Source organism: Petromyzon marinus, unplaced genomic scaffold (genome assembly GCF_048934315.1).
Source record: "Petromyzon marinus isolate PM22_M1 ecotype Great Lakes invasive population unplaced genomic scaffold, UKy_Petmar_22M1.pri1.0 PM_G_Scaffold_74, whole genome shotgun sequence".
NCBI lineage: Eukaryota > Metazoa > Chordata > Hyperoartia > Petromyzontiformes > Petromyzontidae > Petromyzon > Petromyzon marinus.
The window spans coordinates 396,583-423,809 of record NW_027423029.1 but is presented as its reverse complement, the minus strand read 5'-3'; the positions used below and the strand labels follow the sequence as shown (position 1 = coordinate 423,809).

The 27,227-nt window shown below is 47.1% G+C and overlaps 1 protein-coding gene and 1 long non-coding RNA gene across 2 annotated transcripts; one reads left to right on the top strand and one right to left on the bottom strand.

Moving 5' to 3' along the window:
• Positions 1-4,853: 4,853 nt before the first annotated feature.
• LOC142920763 (E3 ubiquitin-protein ligase CCNB1IP1-like) lies at positions 4,854-13,240 on the top strand. Its single transcript, XM_076062833.1, has 4 exons — positions 4,854-5,094; positions 9,556-9,918; positions 10,759-11,098; positions 11,673-13,240. Exons 2-4 carry the CDS (start codon positions 9,622-9,624, stop codon positions 11,885-11,887), a joined length of 852 nt encoding a protein of 283 aa, XP_075918948.1. The 5' UTR covers positions 4,854-5,094; positions 9,556-9,621; the 3' UTR covers positions 11,888-13,240.
• An 8,151-nt stretch (positions 13,241-21,391) lies between these two features.
• LOC142920760 (uncharacterized) lies at positions 21,392-23,314 on the bottom strand. The gene is made up of 3 exons (XR_012939031.1): positions 22,894-23,314; positions 22,349-22,443; positions 21,392-21,472 (listed from the first exon to the last, which is right to left on the bottom strand). It is a non-coding gene; the product is annotated as an uncharacterized LOC142920760 (long non-coding RNA).
• Between the last annotated feature and the right edge of the window lie 3,913 nt (positions 23,315-27,227).

Sequence of the window (27,227 nt, the reverse complement as noted above, 5' to 3'; positions counted from 1 at the left end):
GGCCGCCGCAGCAGAGCCGCTCTGCCGAGGCCGTGCCCGCCGCCGTGAAGCCGCCACCGGGGGATGCCGACGCGGCGCACCCTCGCCACCCCCCCCCCTTTCCCCCCCCCCCACACGAACGCACACACGCCCCACGTAGAGCCGAGAGGAGAGGTCACCCGGCCGATAGGTTTTTTTCCAGAAGTCCCTAATGGGATCGAACTTCATGGTTTCCTTCGGCCGGGAAATTGGGCGATCTTCCCCCTGTAGCTGACATGCACTGCGGCGCCGCGACCTAATATTAAAGTTGCATGGTCACGGCAAGGGCCATAGAGCCACCGCGAGTGGAGCCACACACGCACAAGCACGGGTCAGTGGACTGGTAGCGGGAGAACAGAGAGCGGACGTCGGAGAGATCACTGCGGCGACGTCACCCGAGCTGGGATCCGGGTATCGAAAGGGCGGGAAAATCCGAGCCCCTGATTGGACGGGAGGCCAAGGGAGCGAAACGGCGGAATTCCTTTGTTGTAGGTGGGATAAAGGAAGGGGGATTCAGGTAGCAAGGTGAGTTCTTCAAAATCTTCGCGGTCTACGGAGCAACAGAGTCAGCCGTTCGGGACGTCCGTGTGACAAACTCCAACGCAGCCAGGCTCCACTCTCGACGAGGCCGACCTACCATCTCCTTCTACAACGTTCAGCGCAGCTTAAGGGAAGTAAGCGTGTGTAAGAGAAGTGAGTCCGGAGTCAGTTAATCGGGAGTAGAGAGCGGAGCGATAGACAGTAGGTTCAGCCTAGAATCCCCGGGAGGGTAGGCTGGCAGCCACTGACGTACACACACACGCGTAGTTAAACGAGTTGCTCAGGTAAATCAAATTCGCTAGTGGGGGGATTAAACTGTGTTGTGTGGTCTTTTGGGAGCGTGAAGTGGAGGGCAGAGTGTGCTGGGTGTCTACGTGTATGCGCGGCTGTTCACCTCGGGACGAAGTGTGTGGTGTTTACGTACCCGCACGATTGTTTACAATAGCGCGTAGCGCTCACATACCAGTGTGACTGCGTTGCGATCGCGCACCCGTGCAACTGTGTACAGTACTGTGCGGCGTGTACGGGCATACGTGGCGATTTTCGATGGTGGCCAGTGCTCGCGTACCGTGATATCGCTCAGAGAGAGGAACACGCAAACTCCAAATATACAGCAGCAGTAGCAACAGCAGGCAGTGTCAGGGTCGTGGATCGAACCCACGACCTCCTTGTAGACCGGGCGAGGTCGTCAACATCTCCTAGCCACCGTGGGTGCTGACCAGAATGGATGTCTTGCAAGTCTCTCGGTGGAGTCTGGCCACGTCCCTGCTGCATTCTTGTCAATTTCTCGTTTGACGCGTGCCAACTAAATGTGAGAAGCCATCTGACAACCAAATATAACCATGATAGAGGTTTGTTTGAATCTTGACTTAAAAGCTGTCGTGACTGCAGGAATTCATTTTCTTTGAGTCTTTCGGTAAAGTCAACGGGGGGTTTCAAAATTAATAAATTAAAAATAATGAATAAAAAACCTCGACGTGCCAGTCTCAACACAAAGCAGTCATCTTCAGGTGTGGGGGCATCAACGGGAGATCAGATTCAGACACTGTTCAGCTAAAGGTGTGCTGGAATCGACGATAGAATCTAAGAATCGTTTGTTAATGCATTGAAAGAATGGAGAGAATCGATTTGAGGATTAAGCCGCAGATCGATTCTGATGGATCGAGTCGGGAAAGAATCTTAACTACAGAATATTATTTGGGTCATTTTTTTGTAACTCAAGATAAGATTTCTGATATTACCGCGTTTTGTAAATATTTACATAACCAATAAAAATTTGTGTTTATTTATTCAGACCGCGCCAATGCCAACGCGAGTGTTTATTGTTGATGGTGAGTTTTGTAAATTCATCGTACGGTTAAAAAGAATAAAGTTTTCCCGTAAAAAAAATAAAAATCTCTCCGCCTTGGAGCCAATCAGGTTTCAGTTTCTCCCCTCCCACGTGACGCGAAGTTTTCTGGCTCCTCCCCCTCCTCGCTCGCCGCCATTTTGAGAGTCGTGAGGGAGGTGAAGCCTGCGGCCTTGATAACGACGAAGATTCACCAGGGTCAGTGACAACCTCACACACACACACTGTGACAACCTCACACACTCACATACTGACAACCTCACACTCACACACACTGTGACAACCTCACACTCACACACACTGTGACAACCTCACACACACACACTGTGACAACCTCACACACAGTGACAACCTCACACTCACACACTGACAACCTCACACTCACACACACTGACAATCTCACACTCACACACTGACAACCTCACACTCACATACTGACAACCTCACACTCACACACTGACAACCTCACACTCACACACACTGACAATCTCACACACACACAGGCAGACAATCACACACACACACACTGACAATCTCACACACACACAGACTGACAATCTCACACACACAGGCTGACAATCTCACACACACACACTGACAATCTCTCACACACACACACAGGCTGACAATCTCACACTCACACAGGCTGACAATCTCACACACACTGACAATCTCTCACACACACATAGGCAGACAACCTCACACACACACAGGCAGACAATCTCACACACACACACTGACAACCTCACACACACACAGGCAGACAATCTCACACAAACACACAGACTGACAATCTCACACACACAGGCAGACAATCTCACACACACACACTGACAATCTCACACACACACACAGGCAGACAATCTCACCCACACACACAGGCTGACAATCTCACACACACACACAGACTGACAAACTCACACAGACTGACAATCTCACACACACACACACACTGACAATCTCAAACACACACACAGGCAGACAATCTCACCCACACACACAGGCAGACAATCTCACACACACAGGCAGACAATCTCACACACACAGACTGATAATCTCACACACACAGACTGACAATCTCACACACACAGGCAGACAATCTCACACACACAGACTGATAATCTCACACACACAGGCAGACAATCTCACACACACAGACTGACAATCTCACACACACACTGACAATCTCACACACACACACATGCTGACAATCTCACACACACACACAGACTGACAATCTCACACACACACAGGCAGACAATCTCACCCACACACAGGCTGACAATCTCACACTCACACAGGCTGACAATCTCACACACACTGACAATCTCTCACACACACATAGGCAGACAACCTCACACACACACAGGCAGACAATCTCACACACACACACTGACAACCTCACACACACACAGGCAGACAATCTCACACAAACACACAGACTGACAATCTCACACACACAGGCAGACAATCTCACACACACACACTGACAATCTCACACACACACACACTGACAATCTCAAACACACACACAGGCAGACAATCTCACCCACACACACAGGCTGACAATCTCACACACACACACAGACTGACAAACTCACACAGACTGACAATCTCACACACACACACACTGACAATCTCAAACACACACACAGGCAGACAATCTCACCCACACACACAGGCAGACAATCTCACACACACAGGCAGACAATCTCACACACACAGGCAGACAATCTCACACACACAGACTGATAATCTCACACACACAGACTGACAATCTCACACACACAGGCAGACAATCTCACACACACAGACTGATAATCTCACACACACAGGCAGACAATCTCACACACACAGACTGACAATCTCACACACACACTGACAATCTCACACACACACATGCTGACAATCTCACACACACACACAGACTGACAATCTCACACACACACAGGCAGACAATCTCACACACACTGACAATCTCACACACACACACACAGGCAGACAATCTCACCCACACACAGGCTGACAATCTAACACACACACACAGACTGACAATCTCACACACACACTGACAATCTCACACACACACATGCTGACAATCTCACACACACACACAGACTGACAATCTCACACACACACAGGCAGACAATCTCACACACACTGACAATCTCACACACACACACACAGGCAGACAATCTCACCCACACACAGGCTGACAATCTCTCACACACATAGACTGACAATCTCTCACACACACAGGCTGACAATCTCACACTCACACAGACTGACAATCTCACACACACAGGCAGACAATCTCACACACACACAGTCTGACAATCTCACACTCACACAGACTGACAATCTCTCACACACACAGGCTTGATAAAATAAAATAACACAATAAATTTCTCACGACGTTTCGGCCACAACACAAGCGGCCTTCATCAGGTGAAGGGACGAGACTGTCTGGAGGACAGCGCTGGAGCAAACACAGCCACGCTCAGATCACGACCTTTAAGCTGTGTGAGAAGAAACAAAGCGCCTTGACAAAGAAATTAGCATATAATTTAGCATTTAAATAGCTGAGTGATTAGCTTGTGACTGGTCACAGAAATGGCTATGTTAAAGTTAAAGCATACACATCCGCAGAGGCACCCCTTGACAAAGGAATTAGCATTGAATTTAGCTAATCACTCAGCTATTTCAATGCTAAATTCTATGCTAATTCCTTTGTCAAGGCGCTCTGTTTCTTCTCACACAGCTTAAAGGTCGCGGTCTGAGCTTGGCTGTGTTCGCTCCAGCGCTGTCCTCCAGACAGTCTTGTCCCTTCACCTGATGAAGGCCGCTTGTGTTGTGGCCGAAACGTCGTGAGTATTTTATTGTGTTATTTTATAAATGTATTATTTTATTCTCATTCTACGTGGTGGTGACTTTACCGAAAGAACCAAAGAAGATCAATCCTTGCAGTCACGAAAGCTTTAAATCGAAACAACTGCCTTGTTCAGGTCACGAGCGCGAGGGGTGACGTCACGCGGAAGGGGAGGGGTGCGGGGGGGGTCCGTGACGTCACACGGTTGCCCTCAACCACTCTCCCGCACCATGACGTCACGCGTGCCTCATCCCCCCCCACCGTGACGTCACGAGCGCAGCTGCAGGGTGACGTCACCGAGCGTGTGGATTGCTGTGAGGTAAAAACAACACAAAACTATATATTTTTTTCTATATCTCACATTAAACACTTCGGGGTTCATATCAAGCAGAGGGCTGTTATTTTACGTTGCCGAGTAGTTTGATTATAAATACAATTTTACACGTCTTTTTTTTTAAGACTTTGGAGTTGCTACGTCTGAGGGGGGTTTTTTGTTCTTAATTTTTTTTCTCACCCCTTGAAGGTCACGAAACAAGCGATAAAAAGTGCGGGAATCCGAGTGTTTATAAACTACAAAAACAATATTACACGCTGGGGGGGAGGGGTTAACAGGTCCCTGCAGGGTGGGCTGGTAGGAACATTGGAATTTTGTCAAGTCTCTGCGCTGTCTATTGCTGATTTTACACCCCAACAGCACGAGATTTCACTTCGTTAAAGTATTGAAAGGGGACGGACGGACGGACACATTAATCTATTGCAGGCTGGTACACTCAGTTTACAATCTTCGCTACTACCAGTATAAAGGATGTCAGTGACAAGAGAGTGACTCTCAATGACATCACTCACGTGGTTAAACAAAGGATGACAGTGACAAGAGAGTGACTCTCAATGACGTCACTCACGTGGTTAAATAAAGGATGACAGTCACACGAGATTTCACTTCGTTAGAGTATTGAAAGGGGACGGACGGACACATTAATCTATTGCAGGCTGGTACACTCAGTTTACAATCTTCCTACCAGTAAAAGTCGCCTCATAGTAGTGATGAGACACCACGTCTGAGGGTTACCCTCAGACGTGGTGTCTCACTAAACACAAACAATAAAAAAAGCGCGGGAAACCCTCAAAAAGTTGTGAGGCGATGGATTTAATTCATTTATTTTATTTTTTATTTGGTATCGCCCTGTGAGCCACGACCCAGCGTCGCTTTCGTGAGGGCGAAACTTTCATCAGCCTCATGGGGTCCACAACATTTTACTTTGCTTGGAAATACGACGTTTTACACCCCCCCCTCCCATCCCCAGCGATTCGATTGCTGTGCAGGGTTTGGAATGTGCTAGGAGATGTTAACTACCTCGCTTGTTATCATCACGGTGACTAGGAGATGTTAACTACCTCGCCTGTCATCATCACGGTGACTAGGAGATGTTAACTACCTCGCCTGTCATCATCACGGTGACTAGGAGATGTTAACTACCTCGCCTGTCATCATCACAGTGACTAGGAGATGTTAACTACCTCGCCTGTCATCATCACGGTGACTAGGAGATGTTAACTACCTCGCCTGTTGTCATCACGGTGACTTGGAGATGTTAACTACCTCGCCCGTTATCATCACGGTGACTAAGATATGTTAACTACCACACCTGTTATCATCACGGTGACTAGGAGATGTTAACTACCTCGCCTGTCATCACGGTGACTAGGAGATGTTAACTACCTCGCCTGTCATAATCACGGTGACTAGGAGATGTTAACTACCTCACCTGTCATAATCACGGTGACTAGGAGATGTTAACTACCTCGCCTGTCATCACGGTGACTAGGAGATGTTAACTACCTTGCCTGTCATAATCACGGTGACTAGGAGATGTTAACTACCTCACCTGTTGTCATCAAGGTGACTAGGAGATGTTAACTACCTCGCCTGTCATCACGGTGACTAGGAGATGTTAACTACCTCGCCTGTTGTCATCACGGTGACTTGGAGATGTTAACTACCTCGCCCGTTATCATCACGGTGACTAAGATATGTTAACTACCACACCTGTTATCATCACGGTGACTAGAAGATGTTAACTACCTCGCCTGTCATCACGGTGACTAGGAGATGTTAACTACCTCGCCTGTCATAATCACGGTGACTAAGAGATGTTAACTACCTCGCCTGTCATCATCACGGTGACTAGGAGATGTTAACTACCTCACCTGTCATAATCACGGTGACTAGGAGATGTTAACTACCTCGCCTGTTATCATCACGGTAACTAGGAGATGTTAACTACCTCACCTGTTGTCATCAAGGTGACTAGGAGATGTTAACTACCTCGCCTGTCATCACGGTGACTAGGAGATGTTAACTACCTCGCCTGTTATCACGGTGACTAGGAGATGTTAACTACCTCGCCTGTTGTCATCAAGGTGACTAGGAGATGTTAACTACCTCGCCTGTTGTCATCACGGTGACTAGGAGATGTTAACTACCTCGCCTGTTATCATCATGGTGACTAGGAGATGTTATCTACCTTGCCTGTTGTCATCACGGTGACTAGGAGATGTTAACTACCTCGCCTGTTATCATCACGGTGACTAGGAGATGTTAACTACCTCGCCTGTTGTCATCAAGGTGACTAGGAGATGTTAACTACCTCACCTGTTATCATCACGGTGACTAGGAGATGTTACCTACCTCGCCTGTTATCATCACGGTGACTAGATGTTAACATCCTCGCCTGGCCTACAGGAGATCGTCGGTTCGCGCCCAGGCCCTGACCACGCTTGCTCCTGCTGCTGTATATTTGGAGTCTACGTCTCTCTCCCCATGTTGATTGCGTGGATTTGTCTCAGGGTCCTCCGATTTTTCCCGATACGGGGCCATCCATTTAGTTCGTTGTCATGGAGGGGGATACCCAAAATGCGTACGCTTGCATATGGTGGGGTCTACTCACAATGTACGCATAGGAAATGGGGGGGGGGGGGGGGTTGAAGCCGCGATAATAATGCAGCCGGCGGTGGACTATCTGTTTGCTTAAACACGTTAATATTAATAATTGATCGTTTCTGCATGGATTACATATCGGCCGTTCTACAGGATTCTAGGGGGTGGGGGGGTGATGCGTCAGGCGAATGTACGTAGGCAGGTGGGGGGGGTGTTTAAAAAGTCCGCGTGCGTACGGGGTCAGGTTTTGACAGATTTTTGCGTACGCACAAAAGGGATGGCCCCTACACATTTAGATACTGTACAGCACTGTACACGGAGTGATCCCAGCTGTCCGGCAATGGTTTGTGTGATCACTCTCTGTACTACAGAGTGGCATGTGTGTGATCTCCATTGGTTTCCTCCGAGTTTCCCTCCCATAGCTAAACCCACAAACACAGTGGAACTGGTACTTGCCAGAACCACATCTCAAAGCTAACAGATTACCTGGAAATGACTCAGTGGGGGGATCACAGCAACATCGCCCCCTCTTGTGCAAACTTGGCAGGACCCCTCCTGAAGAAGAGTTGAGACTCAGTGGGGCTTTCCTGAGCAACAGGCGTATTCATACATTAACAATACGGATGAATACAGACGGCACATTGAGTGTGGCATGCAGTCATTATCCTCTGCCATTGTCAATCGACTTCTGGAACGAAAGCCTCCCCAATTCGTCCCAATCTCAAGTGGTGAGGACTCAACACAGCCAGTCAGCCACTGACAAGCTCACTCACCCATTAACTCACTCACCCACCACACTGCAGGTCACAGCAGCACATTCGCGCAGCTAGTCAGCCACTGGCAAGCTCCCTCACCCACTAACTCACTCATCCAACCACCCACTCATCACATTGAAGGTTACGACAGCACGCTAAGCCAGCCAGCCACTGACAGGCTCACTCACCCACTAATTCACTTGCACCCACTCACCAAACTGCAAGCACAACAAGACACTCACTGAGCCAACCAGCCACTGACAAGTTCACTCACTCACCCACGCACGCATCCACTTACCCACTCACCACATTGCAGGTCACGACAGCACTCTAAAGCCGGTCGGCCACTCACAGGCTCACTCACCCACTAACTCACCCACCCACTCACCAAACTGCAGGCACAACAAGACACTCACTGAACCAGTCAGCCACTGACAAGTTCACTCACCCAGAAACCCATCCACTCACCCCACCACCCTGCAGGTCACAACACACTCACCCTCGCAGAGGTTTTTGGGCAAGCGTTGCGCACTTTCAGATGCGCTTCTGCGTCCGTCTGGAACCATTTTCCTTCCGCTATTAGGAATCCACTGAAACTGTGCATTTTAAAATCATCTAGATTGAAAACTAATTTCTTTTGCACTGGTCTTTGTGTTTAGTTTCTTGTCCTCTACCCGTACCTCCGATTAGCACGGTTCGCTCTGTACGGTGTGAAATAAGTTCAACGTGCATACACCCAGCCCATCAGCCACTTACAAGTTCGCTCACTCACCCACAAACTCATCCACCCACTCACCAAACCGCAGGTCAGAACACTCCCCCTGCTCAGCAATTTAGCCTCTAAAACCGTCGCTCTCCCAACTGATTTCTGTTTGCTTCGCCATTGTACTTTACCTCACTTGCTTCCGTCATTACGCTGACCAAGATCTCTCGCCGCCCTTAACGAACGAGCACGCACCCCGGCGCTCTCTCTGGAGCTCTCAGCCGGTCAGTAAACGGCAGGAGCTCGCAAAAAAAAAAACGCGAACGCATTTCGCGCGCTCCATGCGAAAACGTGTTTCACCCGCGATTCGTTTCCCTCAACCAGAACGGCGGCGACTGGGAACAGAAGAACTGGCGGCCCCCCCGGGGCCAGTGGTCAGGCGGGGAGGAAATGTCGGCGCACGAAGAAATTCTGCTGTGCAACTTGAGGAAGTGCCGGCGCATTGTTGGCGACTTCGCCTGGGTCACCTCCTGCTCGCACCTCTTTTGCGACGAGGACGGCGAACGCGAGTTCAAGATGGGGGCGGCCGCCTGCCCGGCGTGCGGCGCCTTGCCGCGCGGCATCCTGGACGTGGTGCGGGTCTGCTTGAACCCCCCCGAGGAGCACAAGTCCATGGTGCTGGCGGGCCTAGGGCCGGACGTCATCCAGGAGATATGTTCGCGGGCGCTTTCATTCTGGATCTTTCAGGTATCGGCGACGGATCGGTGACTTTTTAAAAATAAAAATTATTTTTAAAAAGTAACAAACTGAAATGTTTTATATTTTAGCGGATAAAGTCCCACTGAGCTACGTAACCTCTTTTTTTTGCAGAAGCGACCTGGCCATCACGAATGATAGCCAAACCCAAGCGGCTGTTATCATCACGTGGAAATTTACAGCAGTCAAATACTCTAAAACGCGTTAGATGTCGTTTCTAAACATTGGGAGGGAAAAACCAGAGGACCTGGAGAAAATCCACACGGCCACTGGGAGAACGTGCAAACTCCAAACATAAGTAGTGACTAACTCGGAGACAAAAAGACTTGGAGCCACTTCTTTATTTAGCGAGCACCATTGGAATGACGCAGTTAATATTTAGTCCGTCTATTATCGGTGGCACTACTTAGAACATGTACAGCGTTTAAGATGTCACTCTTGAATTAATTTGCGTGATTTATGAATATTTTTCTCCTGCTGGGTTCTTTCGGTAAAGTCACGTAGAATGGAGATAAAATAATAAAAATAATAACAGAATTTATTATGTTATTATTATTTAAATTTTTATTACAGAATAAATTCTGTTATTTTTTTATCTCAATTCTACGTGGTGACTTTACCGAAAGAACCCAGAACATGAATCCCTGCAGTCACGAAAGCTTTAAATTGAAAATTATGAATATTTGTTTTTCATTCTTTCGATTTTTTTTTGGAGCTTCGTCATTCCCAGAGGCTTCGCTAACCGAGTTATTCTTCTACATGTAAGTCCCCTTACGCGTATGGCTCTTTAACCGATTAAAAATACGTTTAATCAAATTTTCCATCTCGCAGGTGCACCAGGAGAGACTGTATCAGGAACACTTGGCCGCGAAATCAAAGAGGCTCAGGGTGCAGTCTGAGGACCGCTTCAAGCAGGAGATCCAGAACAAGGTCACGGAGGTTGCCACTCTGAAGCGGCAGTTCTCGCTTGCCAAGAGCGAGCTGGCCAAGTTCAAGAAGAGGTACAACGAGGCTGCCGAGAAACTGCTGGAGAGGGACCGGGAGCAGAAGAAACTGCAGGTCTCGTACGATCGCCTCCGCCTGCGATCCTCCGCTATCGACGAGGGGAGACGCGCTGAGGAGGAGGAGGCTCCGAACGGCGCGGCGTCCTCGCCATTCATAGTGAGATTCGGTAGGGCCGTTTGAACTTTAGTAATAGGTTTTTACCCTTTTAGCTGGCACAAAAACTGACACCTTTATTCAAGGCATCATGTTTGCAATAACCACAACACAAGCAGTCAAAATGCAAACAAAAGAGACAACTCTGATAATAATATGCACTGTCCTTGAATTTGATTGGTCCACACCCGAGATGGCTTTTCTTAGAGCCTAGTCTCCACTGGTGTTGGACCAGAAGACGCCAAAAGGCGTACAACTCAAAAACAGCGCACCATCAGGGAGTATTGAGGGCACGGGGTAAGCCTTTACATTATGAGACCTCCTTTGCCCAGTAACAAGATATAGGAATAGGTTTTTACCCTTTTGGCTGGCACAACAAAAACTGACACCTTTATACATGGGATCATGTTTGCAATAACCACAACACAAGCAGTCAAAAATGCAAACGAAAAGAAACAACTCTGATAATGATATGTTTGAACTTTGTTAGGAACCGACCAAGCAGGGAAAATGGGGATAGGTTCATACGGTGACGTTTTGTACGTAATGTAATTTTTTCCCCCACCCCCCCCCCCCCCCCCTGGTAGCAGCGACGTCGACCCCGCGAACGTCGCAAGGCGCGGAGGGAAACGCGTGGAGCTGGATGATGAAAACGCCTCCGCGTTGCCGCCCCAAGGAGGCGGAGTTTGCGCCGAGGCCGTTGTTTTTCAACGGCAGCCCCCCGGGCAGGTCGCCGCACTCCGACGGCTTCCTCCGCTTCCCCTTCCCCGCCAAAGCCGCGGTGACCGGAGCCAGGAAGTGACCTCCCCCCGGTAACAACGCGAGAGTCCTTCCCTTCGCGCCCGCCTCCCCGCCCTCCAATGCGGTCGCAAGGGGTTCCCCAAAAAAAAAACTCGTGGGGAAAAAAAACGACGCAGAAAGGACCTCGCCCACTGGCCTCACCGCGCATCAGATTCCTGTGGTCTTAACGCTGCCCGCAGGTCATCTGCCTACTCCCTGTGGCGCTTGGCAGGAGCCTCTCGTCGTTACCGCCAGTCGATTGCCTCCTCTGAGCGCAAACGGAATCCGAATCGGAAATATTTATTTACGCTGGAGGTAGGAATCCGACAAGCTGTGAAGCTCTTTTCCCACAGACTTGTGGTCGAGGGCACCGGGGTAAAAACGTTACAGCGACAAACAAATGCAAAAAAACCGCGTCGTGCACAAGCGTCACGGGGTCCACGCGTGCGAGCGCGTGGCTCATCGCCCCCGTCAGTTGTGTTCGGAGAGCCGCTCGCTGGAGATTTTCACGCACGACGACAACGCCGCGTCATTGAGCCATCGTTTGTGACGGCCGGTTCGCTTGTGAAAATAGCTGCGTAGGTCGGTGGGTCCTCGCCTGGTAAAATGAAAAATAAATTTGTTGAGTTTAATAGTTTCAATTCGTTACTACTTTAGCGCACACCAATTGTGTTCTGGGAGAGCAAACCCACAACGTTGACAGTGGAGTTTGACGTCCCGCTTGGTGATCACCACCAGCGGCAGTAACTAAACGACCGCACTCCGTTCAAGTGACAAACGTCTCCCATTGGCCGTGCCGGGTGGGGCTCACAGGGTTACGTCACTTTCACATCCATCAGAAACTTTTGTCTGTACTGGAGGAATCCGTGCAGCCCTACAGGAGGTTGTAGGTGCGATCCCAATTCTGACAGCTGCTGCCGTATATTTGGAGCTTGCGTCTCTCTCACTCTCTCATCATCATCATCACCACAGTGGCTATGAGATGTTAACTACCTCGCCTGGTCTACAGGAGGTCGTGGGTTCGATCCTGACTCTGACAGCTGCTGCTATAAACCGTGGCCGATGAGCGACCGCTTTCGACCCCGCCGCTTTGCGTGCTGGAGAGTAAACCCACGACATTTACCGCTTGAGCACCGTGAATTTTTTTCCGGCGGGTAGGTTGCCGGGTGTCGTCGTTGGCGTTCGGGGGAGGGGGGACAGGCCGGTGGTGGCGGCGCTCGTGACGGCACAGAGGGGTTTGCCGTTTAGAATCTCGCTGCGGCCGACCCGGGAGTTACCGTGGTGCGCGTTTTTTCTCGATGCTGTGTTGGAGTAAGTGCTGTTCACAAGAGGGAACCTGTTCCATTTGTTTTTCATTAAAAAGTTTAGGACTTTGCGGCCGCCAACAACCCTTCCTTTACATTACACAGACCACCCATACAGGTCGACACAACAACCGCCATTCGCCACTAAGTGGCAGTGACCTCACCACGTCGCTTGTGCCAGGCTATGTGCATGTTGAGGCCACGTGAAGTGTCGAAGGCCCGCTGGTAGGAGGTTATGGGGCAGACCCAGGTGCCAGGGGTCCACTGACTGAAATGAATGGCCGATGCACCACCTGTGCCCCGTACTGTGCCAACTTGCTGTGCTTCAGCCACCCAACTGCCCAGCAGCAGCATTCACGAGCCTCCTCCAATTAGGCCGATCTAGACACCACTGGTACCAGTCCACTCAGCTCCACATCCTCTTGTACCACATCACTCCATCTCTTCTCTAGCTCGTGCCGTGCTCGTTTAGCCCCCTCTATCTGGCCGAACAAAAGCTGTTTAGGCATGTGGGCTACATGACCCAACTAATGCAACCTTGCCTGCCAGAGGAGCTCACCGATGGGATTTTGTCCAGATCTTTCAAAGATCTGTGAGCTCCTCACACAATCCAGCCTGGTTAAACCCAGGATGGATCTTAGGCAGGCCAGCCTAAATGTTTCTAACCAGGGAAGATTTACCATTCGGGGGGTTTACATTTTGCAAGCGTAGAGAAGGGAGGGCATGACTGTGGCCGAGAAGACCCGAAGCTTCATGTGGAATGACAGACCAGGTAGCTTTACGCAACTGATGAAAAGTTAATGCCGCTTGACTGATTCGGAATGAGACCTCTGTTGTCAAACCGGAGCTGGTCATGAGCACACTGCCCAGGTATGGAAAACTCTTCACTCTCTCCACAAACACAAAGATCCCCATATAGCCTTAACAGGCCGGCATGGCACATGAAGGGGTGAGTGGCATACACAATGCCACGTCAGAATTGGGTATTACAGATAGATAGCCTGCCGCCAACAAAAGAATAGCTCCAGCAGAATTGCTTCATTATTTAGTTCTATCCATGGCTGGGTGAGCACGTCCTTAAATGAAATTTGCATAATTTATCCGAAATTATGTTAATCAGTGTAATTATGCCCATAAATTATGCTGATTCGAGAAATAATTGTATTAATTTATGCGAGTGGGCGTGGTTATGATAATGCAGGTCGTTATGGATTATCAGGTCGAGCCTCGGTGACGAGGATTGTGTTATGAATTGGAATGACGCAATTAATCGTATGCAGTGATGCAGGCGTTGTGAGCGTGAATGAGAGAGAGTCGATTCGACTCTGCTCTTTAATTCCGTATTATCGATAAGGATACGATTACTCTCGATTGAACATTATGAATTATGTGTGTTATGGATTATGTGTGGTGATAGTGTGCTTATGATAGGTCCCCAGGATTCAGATCTCATACGCAGAACAATATTACGCAGAATTTCAGGAAGAATCACACACAAACCTTCTGCTTTGATCAATTTTATTTTCTAGCTAACTTTAATTTTTGGATAATATGAAAACTCAATCTCGGGATGTTGGAATTTCAACACAGCGTTAACATGATACCATCACGATTGCGTTGTTTCACCCCGATAGCGGCACCTGTGGTTAATCCCCGACGCGTAACGCAATCGATCGGTTGTTGAGAGAGGGATTAAAAACAAGCGAACTATTCTATCAAAACCTTAACCTTATAATATGCAAACTCGTATTCTTGAATGATTACACAACACGGCACTCGGTCTTTGATTCGTATCCAATCCTTAACACATTCTGATATGCGAAATTATTATGCTTGAAATCGTCAGCACAGTACCACGGCGATGTTCGTTCATTGATTCATCAACGATTATGCAATTAAAGCGTTCGACTGAAATAATTCTGATTGCCTCATCAACGTAACTCAATGGGTGGCGATGTTTTCGTTATCAGCTAATAGTTGACGCAGTTATCATGAGTCTTGTATGTTTAATGGGAGGGTTGTTGATTTCTTGCGTTGAGCAAAAGCCTAGGTTGATTTCATTGTCAAAAAAAATGTTTGTTCATTGTGTAGCGGTGGGGGAGTGAGGAGGTAGTGTGGGGGAGGGGCATACGAACGACTGCCAGTTTCTGTCCACTGCTGGCTGGAAGAGTCAGCACGACGCTCGCCGTCGTCGCGCCGATGGGTGTTGAGTGCGGGGCCGCTTCCCTCTCAGCCCTGGTGACGCGAAGTTGTGCGCTGTAGCACGCTGGTGGCACGCTGTTGGCACGCGCTGGTGCTGGTGGCACGCTGGTGGCGCGCTGTTGGCACGCGCTGGTGCTGATGCTGGTGCTGATGGCACGCTGGTGGCGCGCGCTCCCTCTCCTTGAAGATGCGCGAACGCGCCCGTGCTGGTTCGCTGATAGCAGTTTCTCTCTACTGCTGGCTGAGCTGCTGCACGCTCTTGCTTGGCGTTGCTGGCCACGCTCTTTCTCCTTGAAGATGCGCGAACGCGCCCGTGCTGGTTCGCTGACAGCAGGTTTCCTCCACTGCTGTATGACTCACTTTTGTTGATACATCGCGACTCGGCGATCCTCGCTACTCAGCGAGGCTCGGAGCCAGCCGCTCCATGCGACTGCTCGTCCTGTGGACGTCTTGACTCGCTGATCTGTCTTGACTCGCTGCTTCACTTCACTGACTTTTGAAAATGCGGCTGACCGTTATATTCAAAGACAATTCTCTCTGCGCAGTGGAAAAGGGGGGGGGGGGGGGGGGCGGGGTCTGTGTGTGTGAGTTCGTGTGTGTACAGATGGCTCCTGCGATAACGATCTGTTTGCCCTGGCGTGAAATTCCTCTCTCGCGCTCTTCGGGAGAGACAAAGGTGGTCGGGAGTACCTATCTCTTTATACTTTCAACTTTATATTTCTCAAATACAATTTGGTCCCATGTTCGCCAAGACTCGTGTTTGTAACTACGTCCTCCCGACACCCCTCTCGGGTTACCGAGGTTCGCATTGATATGATGGAGTTATTAGAAAGAAAAATAATTTTCATCCTGAGTTTAAGAGGTCCGTTTCCAGATTGTTGGAATCCATATCCCTTGGTTCTGTAAGGTTCTATAATGGAATATCGTTTAAGGTTAACACGTTATTATTAATGTTATATTGCAATTTTCTTTAAAACTTTGTTTGCCTGGTTGCCGTGTGTGGGGTGGGGTGTGTCTCCTCATCAAACCCGGCTGGCTTTTCCAGATGGCCCCTTGTGATAAGGTGTAATTCCTGCTTCTCCGCGCTGTGAGAGAGACAAAGGTGGTCGGGGTTGCTTGGGATATTGTTTAAACTCTTTCGTAAGTTTGCCTGTTCGCCTCATTCCTTCTCGATAACCTTTGATGTGACTCGGTATTTTGTCTCCAAGCTTTGTTTTAACAGTAAAAGTATTAAAGGTGAAAATCATTTGATAGCGAATTAATTTCGATTTAAAGCTTTCGTGACTGCAATGATTCATCTTCTTTGGTTCTTTCGGTAAAGTCACGTAGAATGAGAATAAAATAATAAATTGATCAAATAAAATAACACAGTAATATTCTCACGACGTTTCGGCCACAACACAAGCGGCCTTCATCAGGTGAAGGGACGAGACTGTCTGGTAGGACAGCGCTGGAGTGAAAGAGCCACGTTCAGATCACGGCCTTTAAACTGTGTGAGAGGAACAAAGCGCCTTGACAAAGGAATTAGCATATAATTTAGCATTGAAATGGCTGAATGATTAGTTTGTGACTGGTCACAGAAATAGCTATGTTAAAAGTTAAAGCATACACATCCGCAGAGGCACCCCTTGTTAAAGGAATTAGCATAGAATTTAGCATTGAAATAGCTAAGTTAAAGCATACACATCCGCAGAGGCACCCCTTGACAATGGAATTAGCATAGAATTTAGCATTGAAATAGCTGAGTGATTAGCTTGTAACTGCTCACAGAAATAGCTACGTTAAAGTCAGAGCATACACATTCACCGAGGCACTTAGTACAAATCAAACAGGAGAATTTAGCATTGAAATAACGAGGCAAATTTAGCATTGAAATAACTGAGTGATTAGCTAGTGACTGGTCACAGAAATGACTATGTTGAAGTCAAGGCCTACACATCTGAGCTATTCACAGTACTATATAGTGAACCAATAAAAAACTAAAATATAAATTACCTTAATGTTATCAATAAACTCTATATTCTCCAATCAGCTAAGCTACCAACAATAAGTCGTTATATATCACAATGCTATATGGCGAAAAAATGGGTGGATTCTTACCCTCAACTTTAGCACCACGGATAGCTACGGGCCCCGTTCAGACGGACGAGTTCATCCATGGTCGGAACAGAGGAGAGGGAGAGAGACAGCTTAGAGTCGCGGCATCTCTTCAGAAAGGTAAGAGACTCGATTAGTTGAGCCTTCTTATCCCGGAGTCTGTTGAATGATCTTAAGGATGTGTGGAATCCCTCCCCATAGAGGCGGTTAAATTTCGATTTAAAGCTTTCGTGACTGCAATGATTCATCTTCTTTGGTTCTTTCGGTAAAGTCACGTAGAATGAGAAAATAATAAATTGATAAAATAACACAAGCTAATCATTCAGCCATTTCAATGCTAAATTATATGCTAATTCCTTTGTCAAGGCGCTTTGTTCCTCTCACACAGCTTAAAGGCCGTGATCTGAACGTGGCTCTTTCACTCCAGCGCTGTCCTACCAGACAGTCTCATCCCTTCACCTGATGAAGGCCGCTTGTGTTGTGGCCGAAACGTCGTGAGAATATTATTGTGTTATTTTATTTTATCAATTTATTATTTTATTCTCATTCTACGTGACTTTACCGAAAGAACCAAAGAAAGCGAATTAATTATTGGATAATAATTCACTGATGTATCTGGTGGCCTGGTCTTGATTGGAGTGAGCGCGAGGACCGCTAACTTTAGCTTATTCTTGTTATTGCATTTTAAATTTGAACCGTTGTTTTAATGACAAAGGAAAAAATATATATGGTTTAACCCGTGGGTGTCCTCGTTTCTGGCTTGCGGAGGGCTTCCCTCTGCGTGACCTCCCTTAGGGCACATCAAACTCTTGTTCATCTGGAGATCTTCGCAGATAGCTGCTAACATCCTCGCCTCGAGAGTTTTATTATTTCTTTATTTTTTAATGGTCTGTTTATGATCGACATCTGGTTTTTCGTGTGCCTGGCTTACGAGTTTTATTGATTATTTTTTTTGTTTGTTAAAAAAAAAATATATAATGCAAATATTTTTTTTATTTAAAGCTTTCGTGACTGCAGTAATTCATATTCTTAGTTTTTTCGGTAAAGTCACGTTGAAGAGAAACAACAAAATAATAAAATATATATAAAACAATAAAAAATTCTCACGACGTTTCGACCATAACTCAAACGGTCATCTTCAGGTGTGTTGGTTTGCAACTAAGAATATGCAAATATTATTGTTAATATCAATTTTTGAAAAGGCTCAACACCAGGCAGCGCTCACAAGCAATGCAAAGTTACATTGTTTCCTCATAGGTTCATGTCATAAAGTTTATAATAAAAACAACAATGATAATTATTACATAATGCATTGGATTGATCCTAACTCTTAACAGAGTTAGTCTGTTGGCAGCAGTCAGTGTCCAGTGCAGTCCTGGCATCTGCTGCTCAGTTTCCTTCCCCGGCTGCGGTCCCAGTGGCACCTCCATCACCCCAACTGTGCGGTCGACCGGCCGCAACCAAACAGCATCATGCTGCGGAAGAGCGCACGGATCGCGTTCGCCACACGAGCCAGGCCCTTTCGTTCCTGCACTACCACCGCCTCCTGCCACTCTGTCTCCTCCTCTGTCTCATCCTCTGTCTCCTTCCCCGTCGCCTCCTCTGTCTCCTCCGTCTTCTCTTTCTCCGTCTTTTCGACCTCCTGCATCACCATCTCTTCCACCAACACCACCACCATCTTCTCCTTTTCCTCCTCCACAGCCATCTTCTCCTCCATCTCCTTGTCGTCCTCTTCGTCCTCCACCGCTATCTCCTCATGTCTTCTCCAACTCCCTCTCCACCTTCTCCATTTCCTCTTTCACCTCCTCCTTCACTTCCTCTTTCATCTTCTTCTCCACAACCTCTCTCTCCTCTTCAACGGCCTGCGAGGATTGCTGCGCTGGCTCCGCTTTGTGAAGAGACGCGCATGACACCGTTCAACCTTCCTGCTACGGCAGACATCGCAGTCGTCTCCTTACAATCTGTAGGTGGACTGTGTGGCGGATTAATTCGAATTTAATAACCACACAAAACATCACAATCAGTGAGTACGCTTGGCATTGCAGCTGTCATTCTCTCAATGCAAGGCTAGCACGAAGAAAGGTGCTGCTGAATCTAACACAGACTGTTGTAGTTTCACAGTAGTGGCTGGCATTGCTGTGTAAATCCAATCGAATAACTTGCAGTGACATTTGTATATGTGTATTATAATTGATCCCTGGCACACAATGGCATACTCATTTCCAATGACATCAGGGGAGATTTTTAACGTCTGCTACGAAGGAGAGGGTGTGCGTGTCTTTGTGGTTTACGCAGCAGCAGTAATACCCAGGGCAGGACACCAGAGCTGAACTGTAAGCAGTGAGTGATGAACCCGCTATCGCTGGCCCGCTTCACTCATGCACGATTGTGGAAAAAATATCTATGGTGATTCGTGGTCGACTAAGTTGCCCCCTTTGACTTTGATGTCATCTCAGAGCGCTTTACACGTGATGAGCCACTCACATCTTGCATTTCTCGTCTCAATGCATTTGAAAGGGGGCACCCCCCTCCTCCCAATGGCAGCTATCCTTGTGCAGTAAAAATACACTTGGTAGTTGGCCAGGAAGCGGGCATTAGTCTGGCAACAATATAGTGGATGTAGGGTTACATGGTGAATGTATGACCGCATTGTTACGTGGTCTCACCCAGAAACCAATTATGGAGAACATTTCTATCGCCGAATGTACATGTGGGGTTTGCATTGTCTGTGTGTTTGTGCGGGTGGCAGAGCTGGAACATCTTTGCCTCATAACTAGAGGGATCTGGGTTCGATTCCCAACTTGGGCCACTTTCTCTGTGCGGAGTTTGTTCTCTCCCCCTAGTTCTGGGTGGGCTCTGCAGCTTTCTCCCCATAACTGAACCCACATAAGCAATGCAAATCACTCAATTGGGATCGCAAACAACAGTCATTTTTATATTCTTAGTCCTTTCGGTAAAGTCACGTTGAAGGGAAACAACAACAAAATAATAAAATATATATAAAACAATAAAAATTCTCACGACGTTTCGACCATAACACAAACGGTCGTCTTCAGGTGTGTTGGTTTGCATAAATGTATTTTTAAACGGTGCATTTATTTATTTATAAAAAAAACCGTTAGCGCCACGCGCAGCGATTTGGCAGTTTATTTAGGACTAGTCCATCTATGTTCTGAAAAGAGGAGGGGGGAGACGATTTTTTTATTGTTTTATATATATTTTATTATTTTTTGTTGTTTCCCTTCAACGTGACTTTACGGAAAGAACTAAGAATATGAATTACTGCAGTCACGAAAGCTTTAAATCAAAACAGTCATTTTGTTCCCGATTACTAACAAAACTTGGCAGGACCCTGCTGAAAAAAGGTCTTGAGACTCAGTGATGCTTATCCTGCGTAAACAATAATAATAAAAATAAATACACACAGGACACACGCAGCTGGTGGTGGTGCTGGTGGTGGTGCTGGCGGTGGTGCTGGCGGTGGTGCTGGCGGTGGTGCTGGCGGTGGTGCTGGCGGTGGTGCTGGTGGTGGTGCTGGTGGCGGTGCTGGTGGTGGTGCTGGTGGTGGTGCTGGTGGCCGTGGTCCAGAGGCAGTGGTGCTTCAATTTGGTGATGCGCTTCTCCTCCTCGAGACGTTTCACTTCCATGAAATGCTTTAACTGATCGAGGCGCTTCTCCATGAGGTGGTTCACATCTTTGAGGCACTTTTCCACTAAGCGCTTCACTTCCTCGAGCCGCTCCTCTGCAAGCCGCTTCTCCTCTGCAAGCTGCTTCTCCTCTGCAAGGTGCTTCTCCTCTGCAAGGTGCTTCTCCTCTGCAAGGTGCTTCTCCTCTGCAAGGTGCTTCTCCTCTGCAAGGTGCTTCTCCTCTGCAAGGTGCTTCTCCTCTGCAAGGTGCTTCTCCTCTGCAAGGTGCTTCTCTTCCTCGAGACGCTTCACCTCGCCGAGGTTATTCACCTCCCGAATGCTCCTCTGGTTCTTGGGGCGCCTACACTTGAGCTGCTTCTATTCGTACATATGCGCAACGATAAGCACAGGAACATTCAGACATGCACACACATGCACAAAATCATACTCACACGCACGCAAACATGCATTTCCACCCATACACAAATGCATACTCACACACCTATGCATGGACGCAAACATGCATATTGACTCATGCAAATATGCTGAGCACACACATACATATACACAATCACCCGATGTTAAAACAAACCTTTACCAATCAGTACTTTTGAACACAGAATTAATGTAGCCCTAACCCCTAATTCACCTAAACCCTACAAACTAATGATACATGTTACACCCTCATATATTCCCACAGACACCTATCGACCCCACAGACCTCATGAACCCCATTGAGGCCTTGATCAACTGCGATAATTTAATGGCGATTGTTATCAACATTCATCACGGGCAATAGGTGCCAGAGAATGTTCCATTGTAAGGATCTAGCTGCCCATAAGCTAGAAAAATCTAAAAGCAGCGCTCATAGTGGGCAACTGGAATAGCACCTTCCAATGAGCTCACAGACTGAGGTCGCGTCACTGCCTGAAAAAAAGGCCAATTTATGTGCATGCACAAGTGGAATATGGCATGACATGGTGGCAAGATGGGGTGATGTCAGGAGATGATGTGGTGGTATTTAGATGTGATGTGTTGGAATGTTATGGAGAGATGGTGTCATGTGATGGTGTAGACACATGGTGAGGTTCTATGATGGGTTATTGACTAGATGTTGGGGTGGTATGATGGGAAAGGTGGTGTGGAGAAATGGCTTGATGTGATGTGTAGTCATGTTGTAGTTTGATCGTGTGGTGGCATGGTGTGCTATCATGTAGAGACGGTGTCTTTGACCCTCACCGATCACATACACACCTTTTGGTCGCCATTGTTGTCACCTTGGTTCGGGAAAGGGTCAACTCTGTCCATAATGTCCCCCCACGTAGTCGTTTGGAGCTGCGACTTCCGGGCTACGGAGCACAGACATTTCATTCAAAGGATGAGTAATGGATTAGAGAACGAAGCACATGGAGATTTCACAGAACTCATTCTGAGATCCCTCTAGTTACCTCTTATCACACTACAGGCCCTGCTATTGAGAAATATTCATCACATCGTATTAACACTTTACATGTCATATTTTTGTGAGCATGTTGAGATCATTCATTCCATAAACTTGAGACCCTAGTATAATTATAGGTTGCTGAAACCCAGAGCTTAATCAACATTCTCTGCCATGCTGGATCAGTGTCTAATCCCTTACCCACCAAGCCAGTTCTACTGAATGTCATTATTAGGGAGTTCTCCTCTGCATTTCGTAGTAATTTGTGAAAAGTAAGTTTATAGCTCATCAGAATCCTCCAGAATATATAAATATTCTGATTCTAACAAACTATTTTATGTAGGTATATGTAACTTACTCTCATAGTGCTCCAAGATATCAGCCCACTTAAGTTGTCTGTCCATGGTGTCGGTGTTGTGTCTGTTTGATGGTGGTGGCCTGGAGGGGTTGGAACAAGGATCAAATTTATCAACTCAACGAATCACTCATCCTCTCAATGATTACCATTTCCCACTCACAGTACCAGTTCACTCGCTCTTGTGCATGTTGATTTACAAGCCCCTTCATTTACTTGCTTACTGCCAACTCACTCACTTGTGCACCCGCTCACTCACTCATTCACTGACCCACTCACACATGTTTATTCCAATCCACTATTCCATTGAACATAATCGTCAGACTTAACCATGTTCATGTAGAACCCATTTGTATTAATCCACTGGCTGATAAAGGCCTCTCAATGCCTCATGGATGATGAGGGTTATGTAACCATACTTTAAAACGCTGGTCAGTGTGGGTTGGTGAAGGTCGGGGAGACTGCAAAAGAAAATATATTTCTACACTGCCCTCCAATGCTCACAATGGCTATTACACCATTTATAGCACGTGGTGGCCACCCAATGCTAGGACATCCAATCACTCCCCAAGCTAGACCCTGCTTAGCTTCTGAGACCTGATGAAATCAGGAGCATAACGGGTACTCTATTCATAGGTCAACCAATCATAGTTCATAGTTTATAGTTCTTTTATTTGGTATAGCCCTGTGAGCCATTCGGCTCTTGAATCGGGTGCAACCGCAACAAACAAAAAACATGAACAAGAAAACATCTTAAAGTGATTATGTGACTGTGCAAACAGAAAATACAGGAAAAAATATCAAAATATTCCTGAAATAGCACCGTACACCAACGCTGTGTGCAATCGAATAACCTGAGCAATATCCCTCACCCAAACATCAAAATACTATTACTCAAGCATAACCCGAACACCTGATAGGCAACCCTAACCCGTCATACCGAACACTAACCCTTAATACACAAACCCTAATACACAACCGTAACTCTAACTCCTAAACCGTAACTGTATCACACTTGCCCGTATGGCAAACTCCAACCTCTAATTATAACTGTGAACTCTAACCCTTCACTCTATAAAGAAGACCTGTACCACCGCCGTCGCCTTGCTCTGCAGATGCACACGGACACAACGCACACACACATACACGGGGAAAGGTGATGCAAAAGTATACTGCACTGCAAGCAAGAACTAAAATTATTCGTATATTTGGTATTTTTTACCATTTGTTAGAAAGTAATGCTATCACCAAGGTGCACAAGACACGTGAAGGGATGGCAGCCAATGGTCAAGGATTGGAAAGCATCCTAGAGATGTTCAGAGATGGAGTGATTAAATCAGCTCGCGTACAGGTGCTCGGTGGATTTGTACGTTACGGGACCACGAGCGAGTTACGGGACCATGAGCGATTGCAATAGTTTGGCGAGGCCCTCAGCAGTGTGTTTGTATTAAATCTTTGCATATCCACAATTAGTCACACTGCAGCAATAAATTGGCCAAACAAAATCGTTTGGATGATTGTCTCAATTCTTGGCAACCGGAAACAGCAAACATTGTATAAAGATGCCAGGTTTTTTGTGCCAGCTAAAAGGGTAAAAACCTATTACTATGTCATGTTACTGGCAAAGGAGGTCTCATGATGTAAAGGCTTACCCCGAGCTCTCAATACTCTGATGGTGCACTGTTTTTGAGTTGTACGCCTTATGGTGTCATCTGGTCCAACACCAGTGGAGACTAGGCTCTAAGAAAAGCCGTCTCGGCTGTGGACCAATCAAATTCAAGGACAGTGCCAATATTATTATCGGAGTTGTCTCTTTTTTGTTTGCATTTTGACTGCTTGTGTTGTGGTCATTGCAAACATGATGCCTTGAATAAAGGTGTCAGTTTTTGTGCCAGCCAAAAGGGTAAAAACCTATTACTATATCTTGTTACTGGCAAAGGTCTCATGATGTAAAGGCTTACCCCGAGTTCTCAATACTCCCTGATGGTGCGTTGTTTTTGAGTTGTACGCCTTATGGTGTCATCTGGTCCAACACCAGTGGAGACTAGGCTATAAGAAAAGCCGTCTCGGCTGTGGACCAATCAAATTCAAGGACAGTGCCAATATCATTATCAGAGTTGTTTCTTTTTGTTTGCATTTTTGACTGCTTGTGTTGTGGTTATTGCAAACATGATCCCTTGTATAAAGGTGTCAGATTTTTTGTGCCAGCTAAAAGGGTAAAAACCTATTACTATTGGTAAGTTAACTTATTATCGGACAAAAAGCAATATTTGACAATAAGTGAATGGGGGTTCAAAGCAAGTTGCTCAATGGTGAAAGTGTATGCAACTAAGAGAGGCCGCTCTCTCTACTTAGTGTTCACTCAAGTGGTACTCGTGTGATTGTTTCATTGATCCCAGGGGGATGACAAACTAAGTCTAGCGTCAACTGGAAAATTAAGTCACGACTTTCCATTTTGAATTGAGTGACCTATCACACAGTACCCTCCTCCCTGGCTGGATGCTCCATTATTAGGTATCGTTATTACTGAACACCCATGCCTGTTCTTATTTGGAAAAGGTCAATTGCAGCTCTAATGCTAAATTATAAACATGATGATAGCAGCAAGGCTTTGATATGCCAAGTAGGAAGGATTGCCGCCTGGTACTGTTGTTCATCTTGGATTGAACCTGTTCATGTTTTAATTTAAAACTGCTACAGTTTAAAATCATTGTAATTCCAATTTAAAGCCCCTGATAATCCTCATGCCTTTCTTACATGTAAGGGTCTCCAAGACAAAATAAATATCAATTGGACGTTCTAACTTCTGATGCTATTTCATTGAAAAGTTACGTTAACTTATAATACGTTTTAAATATATAAAGTTACCACTATTGAAATACAGCAATGTATGCCAAAATCCAACATGGTGGATAATTCAATCATCATCATCATATGTGAGACACCCAGCTGAACTTAAAACCCAGTGTACACCCAGTATTTTGTTTACTTTTATGTATGGGTATTTAAGTGTTACCTGCTGGTATAGGCAAAGTTTATCCCTGTACTCAGATTTCTTCTCACAAACAAACCTACAAGATGAGGAAATGGCCAAACATAAAATGTCTTCTTGAGATCTTGAGACTCGGTGAGACTTGTTTAGATAAATGAAGTGTTATACTGGTAGGAACGAAGTTGTAAACTGAGTGTACCAGCCTGCAATAGATTAATGTGTCCGTCCGTCCCCTTTCAATACTTTAACGAAGTGAAATCTCGTGCTGTTGGGTGTAAAAAAAATTCCAATGTTCCTACCAGCCCACCCTGCAAGGACCTGTTTGTTATAACTTGAATAATATACTTTTGAGTGTATTAGGGTACATGTATTATCATTGTCGTTACTATATAATGCACCTAAACTGACTTAACAATGTATTTGCATGAGATTTTGCAAAGGAGCAAAACATTTCTACACCATATATTTATTTTATTACAGGCGTAGTAACATCACGGATGTCACTGTGTGGTGCCGGCCCTAGCGAGGCACGGCGTGCGATGCATCGTCATCGCGAACACCCCGTAGGTGGGTGTAGTACCAGCCCTAGGGGGGCACGGCGTGCGATGCATCGTCATCGCGAACACCCCGTAGGTGGGTGTAGTACCAGCCCTAGGGGGGGCACGGCGTGCGATGCATCGTCATCGCGAACACCCCGTAGGTGGGTGTAGTACCAGCCCTAGGGGGGCACGGCGTGCGATGCATCGTCATCGCGAACACCCCGTAGGTGGGTGTAGTACCAGCCCTAGGGGGGCTAGGTGAGCGCTGGAATAGCGCAGTAGCACCACACGTGGCGCGCAGTACTGACTCCTACAGGAGGGAGTGTGGGAGTGTCAGCCATGGGATGAGGTTACCCTCGGCCATGGCACTCTGGTTGACCCCGGAAGGCACGTGGCGGGTAAGATCTACACAGGGGCCTCAGGAGGGGGCTTGGGGGTGGTCACGTGTCAGGGTAAGCTCCTAGGGAAGGGCCGAGAAACAACAAGAGGTTTCTCGAAGGTGGTCTTGGCCAGCCGCGACCCAGCAGCATATAAACTGGGTCCGCACAGGGACCGAGGTTCAGCGTTGCTACCGTCATCTGAAGATCTACGTCCAAGAAGAAGTCACCAACACGTGGACGAGGACCCCAGCTAGGGAGGGTCCTGTCCGTTGTAGCTACTCCCGGTAACTAGCGTAGTTAGCCTGGTGGTCCACCACCATAGGTTATCTGGTAAAGGGACAGTAACCCCTTGTGTTATGTGTTGGTGTTAATAAATATGTTGCCTCCACGAAGAATATCTGCGACTCAGTTGAATCCACTACACAG

Coding starts and splice junctions, on each gene's coding strand:
- LOC142920763 (XM_076062833.1), top strand. CDS start 9,622: ATGTCGGCGCACGAAGAAATTCTGCTGTGCAACTTGAGGAAGTGCCGG. Junction 9,919..10,758: donor TTTCATTCTGGATCTTTCAG/GTATCGGCGACG, acceptor TCCATCTCGCAG/GTGCACCAGGAGAGACTGTA. Junction 11,099..11,672: donor GCCATTCATAGTGAGATTCG/GTAGGGCCGTTT, acceptor CCCCCCTGGTAG/CAGCGACGTCGACCCCGCGA.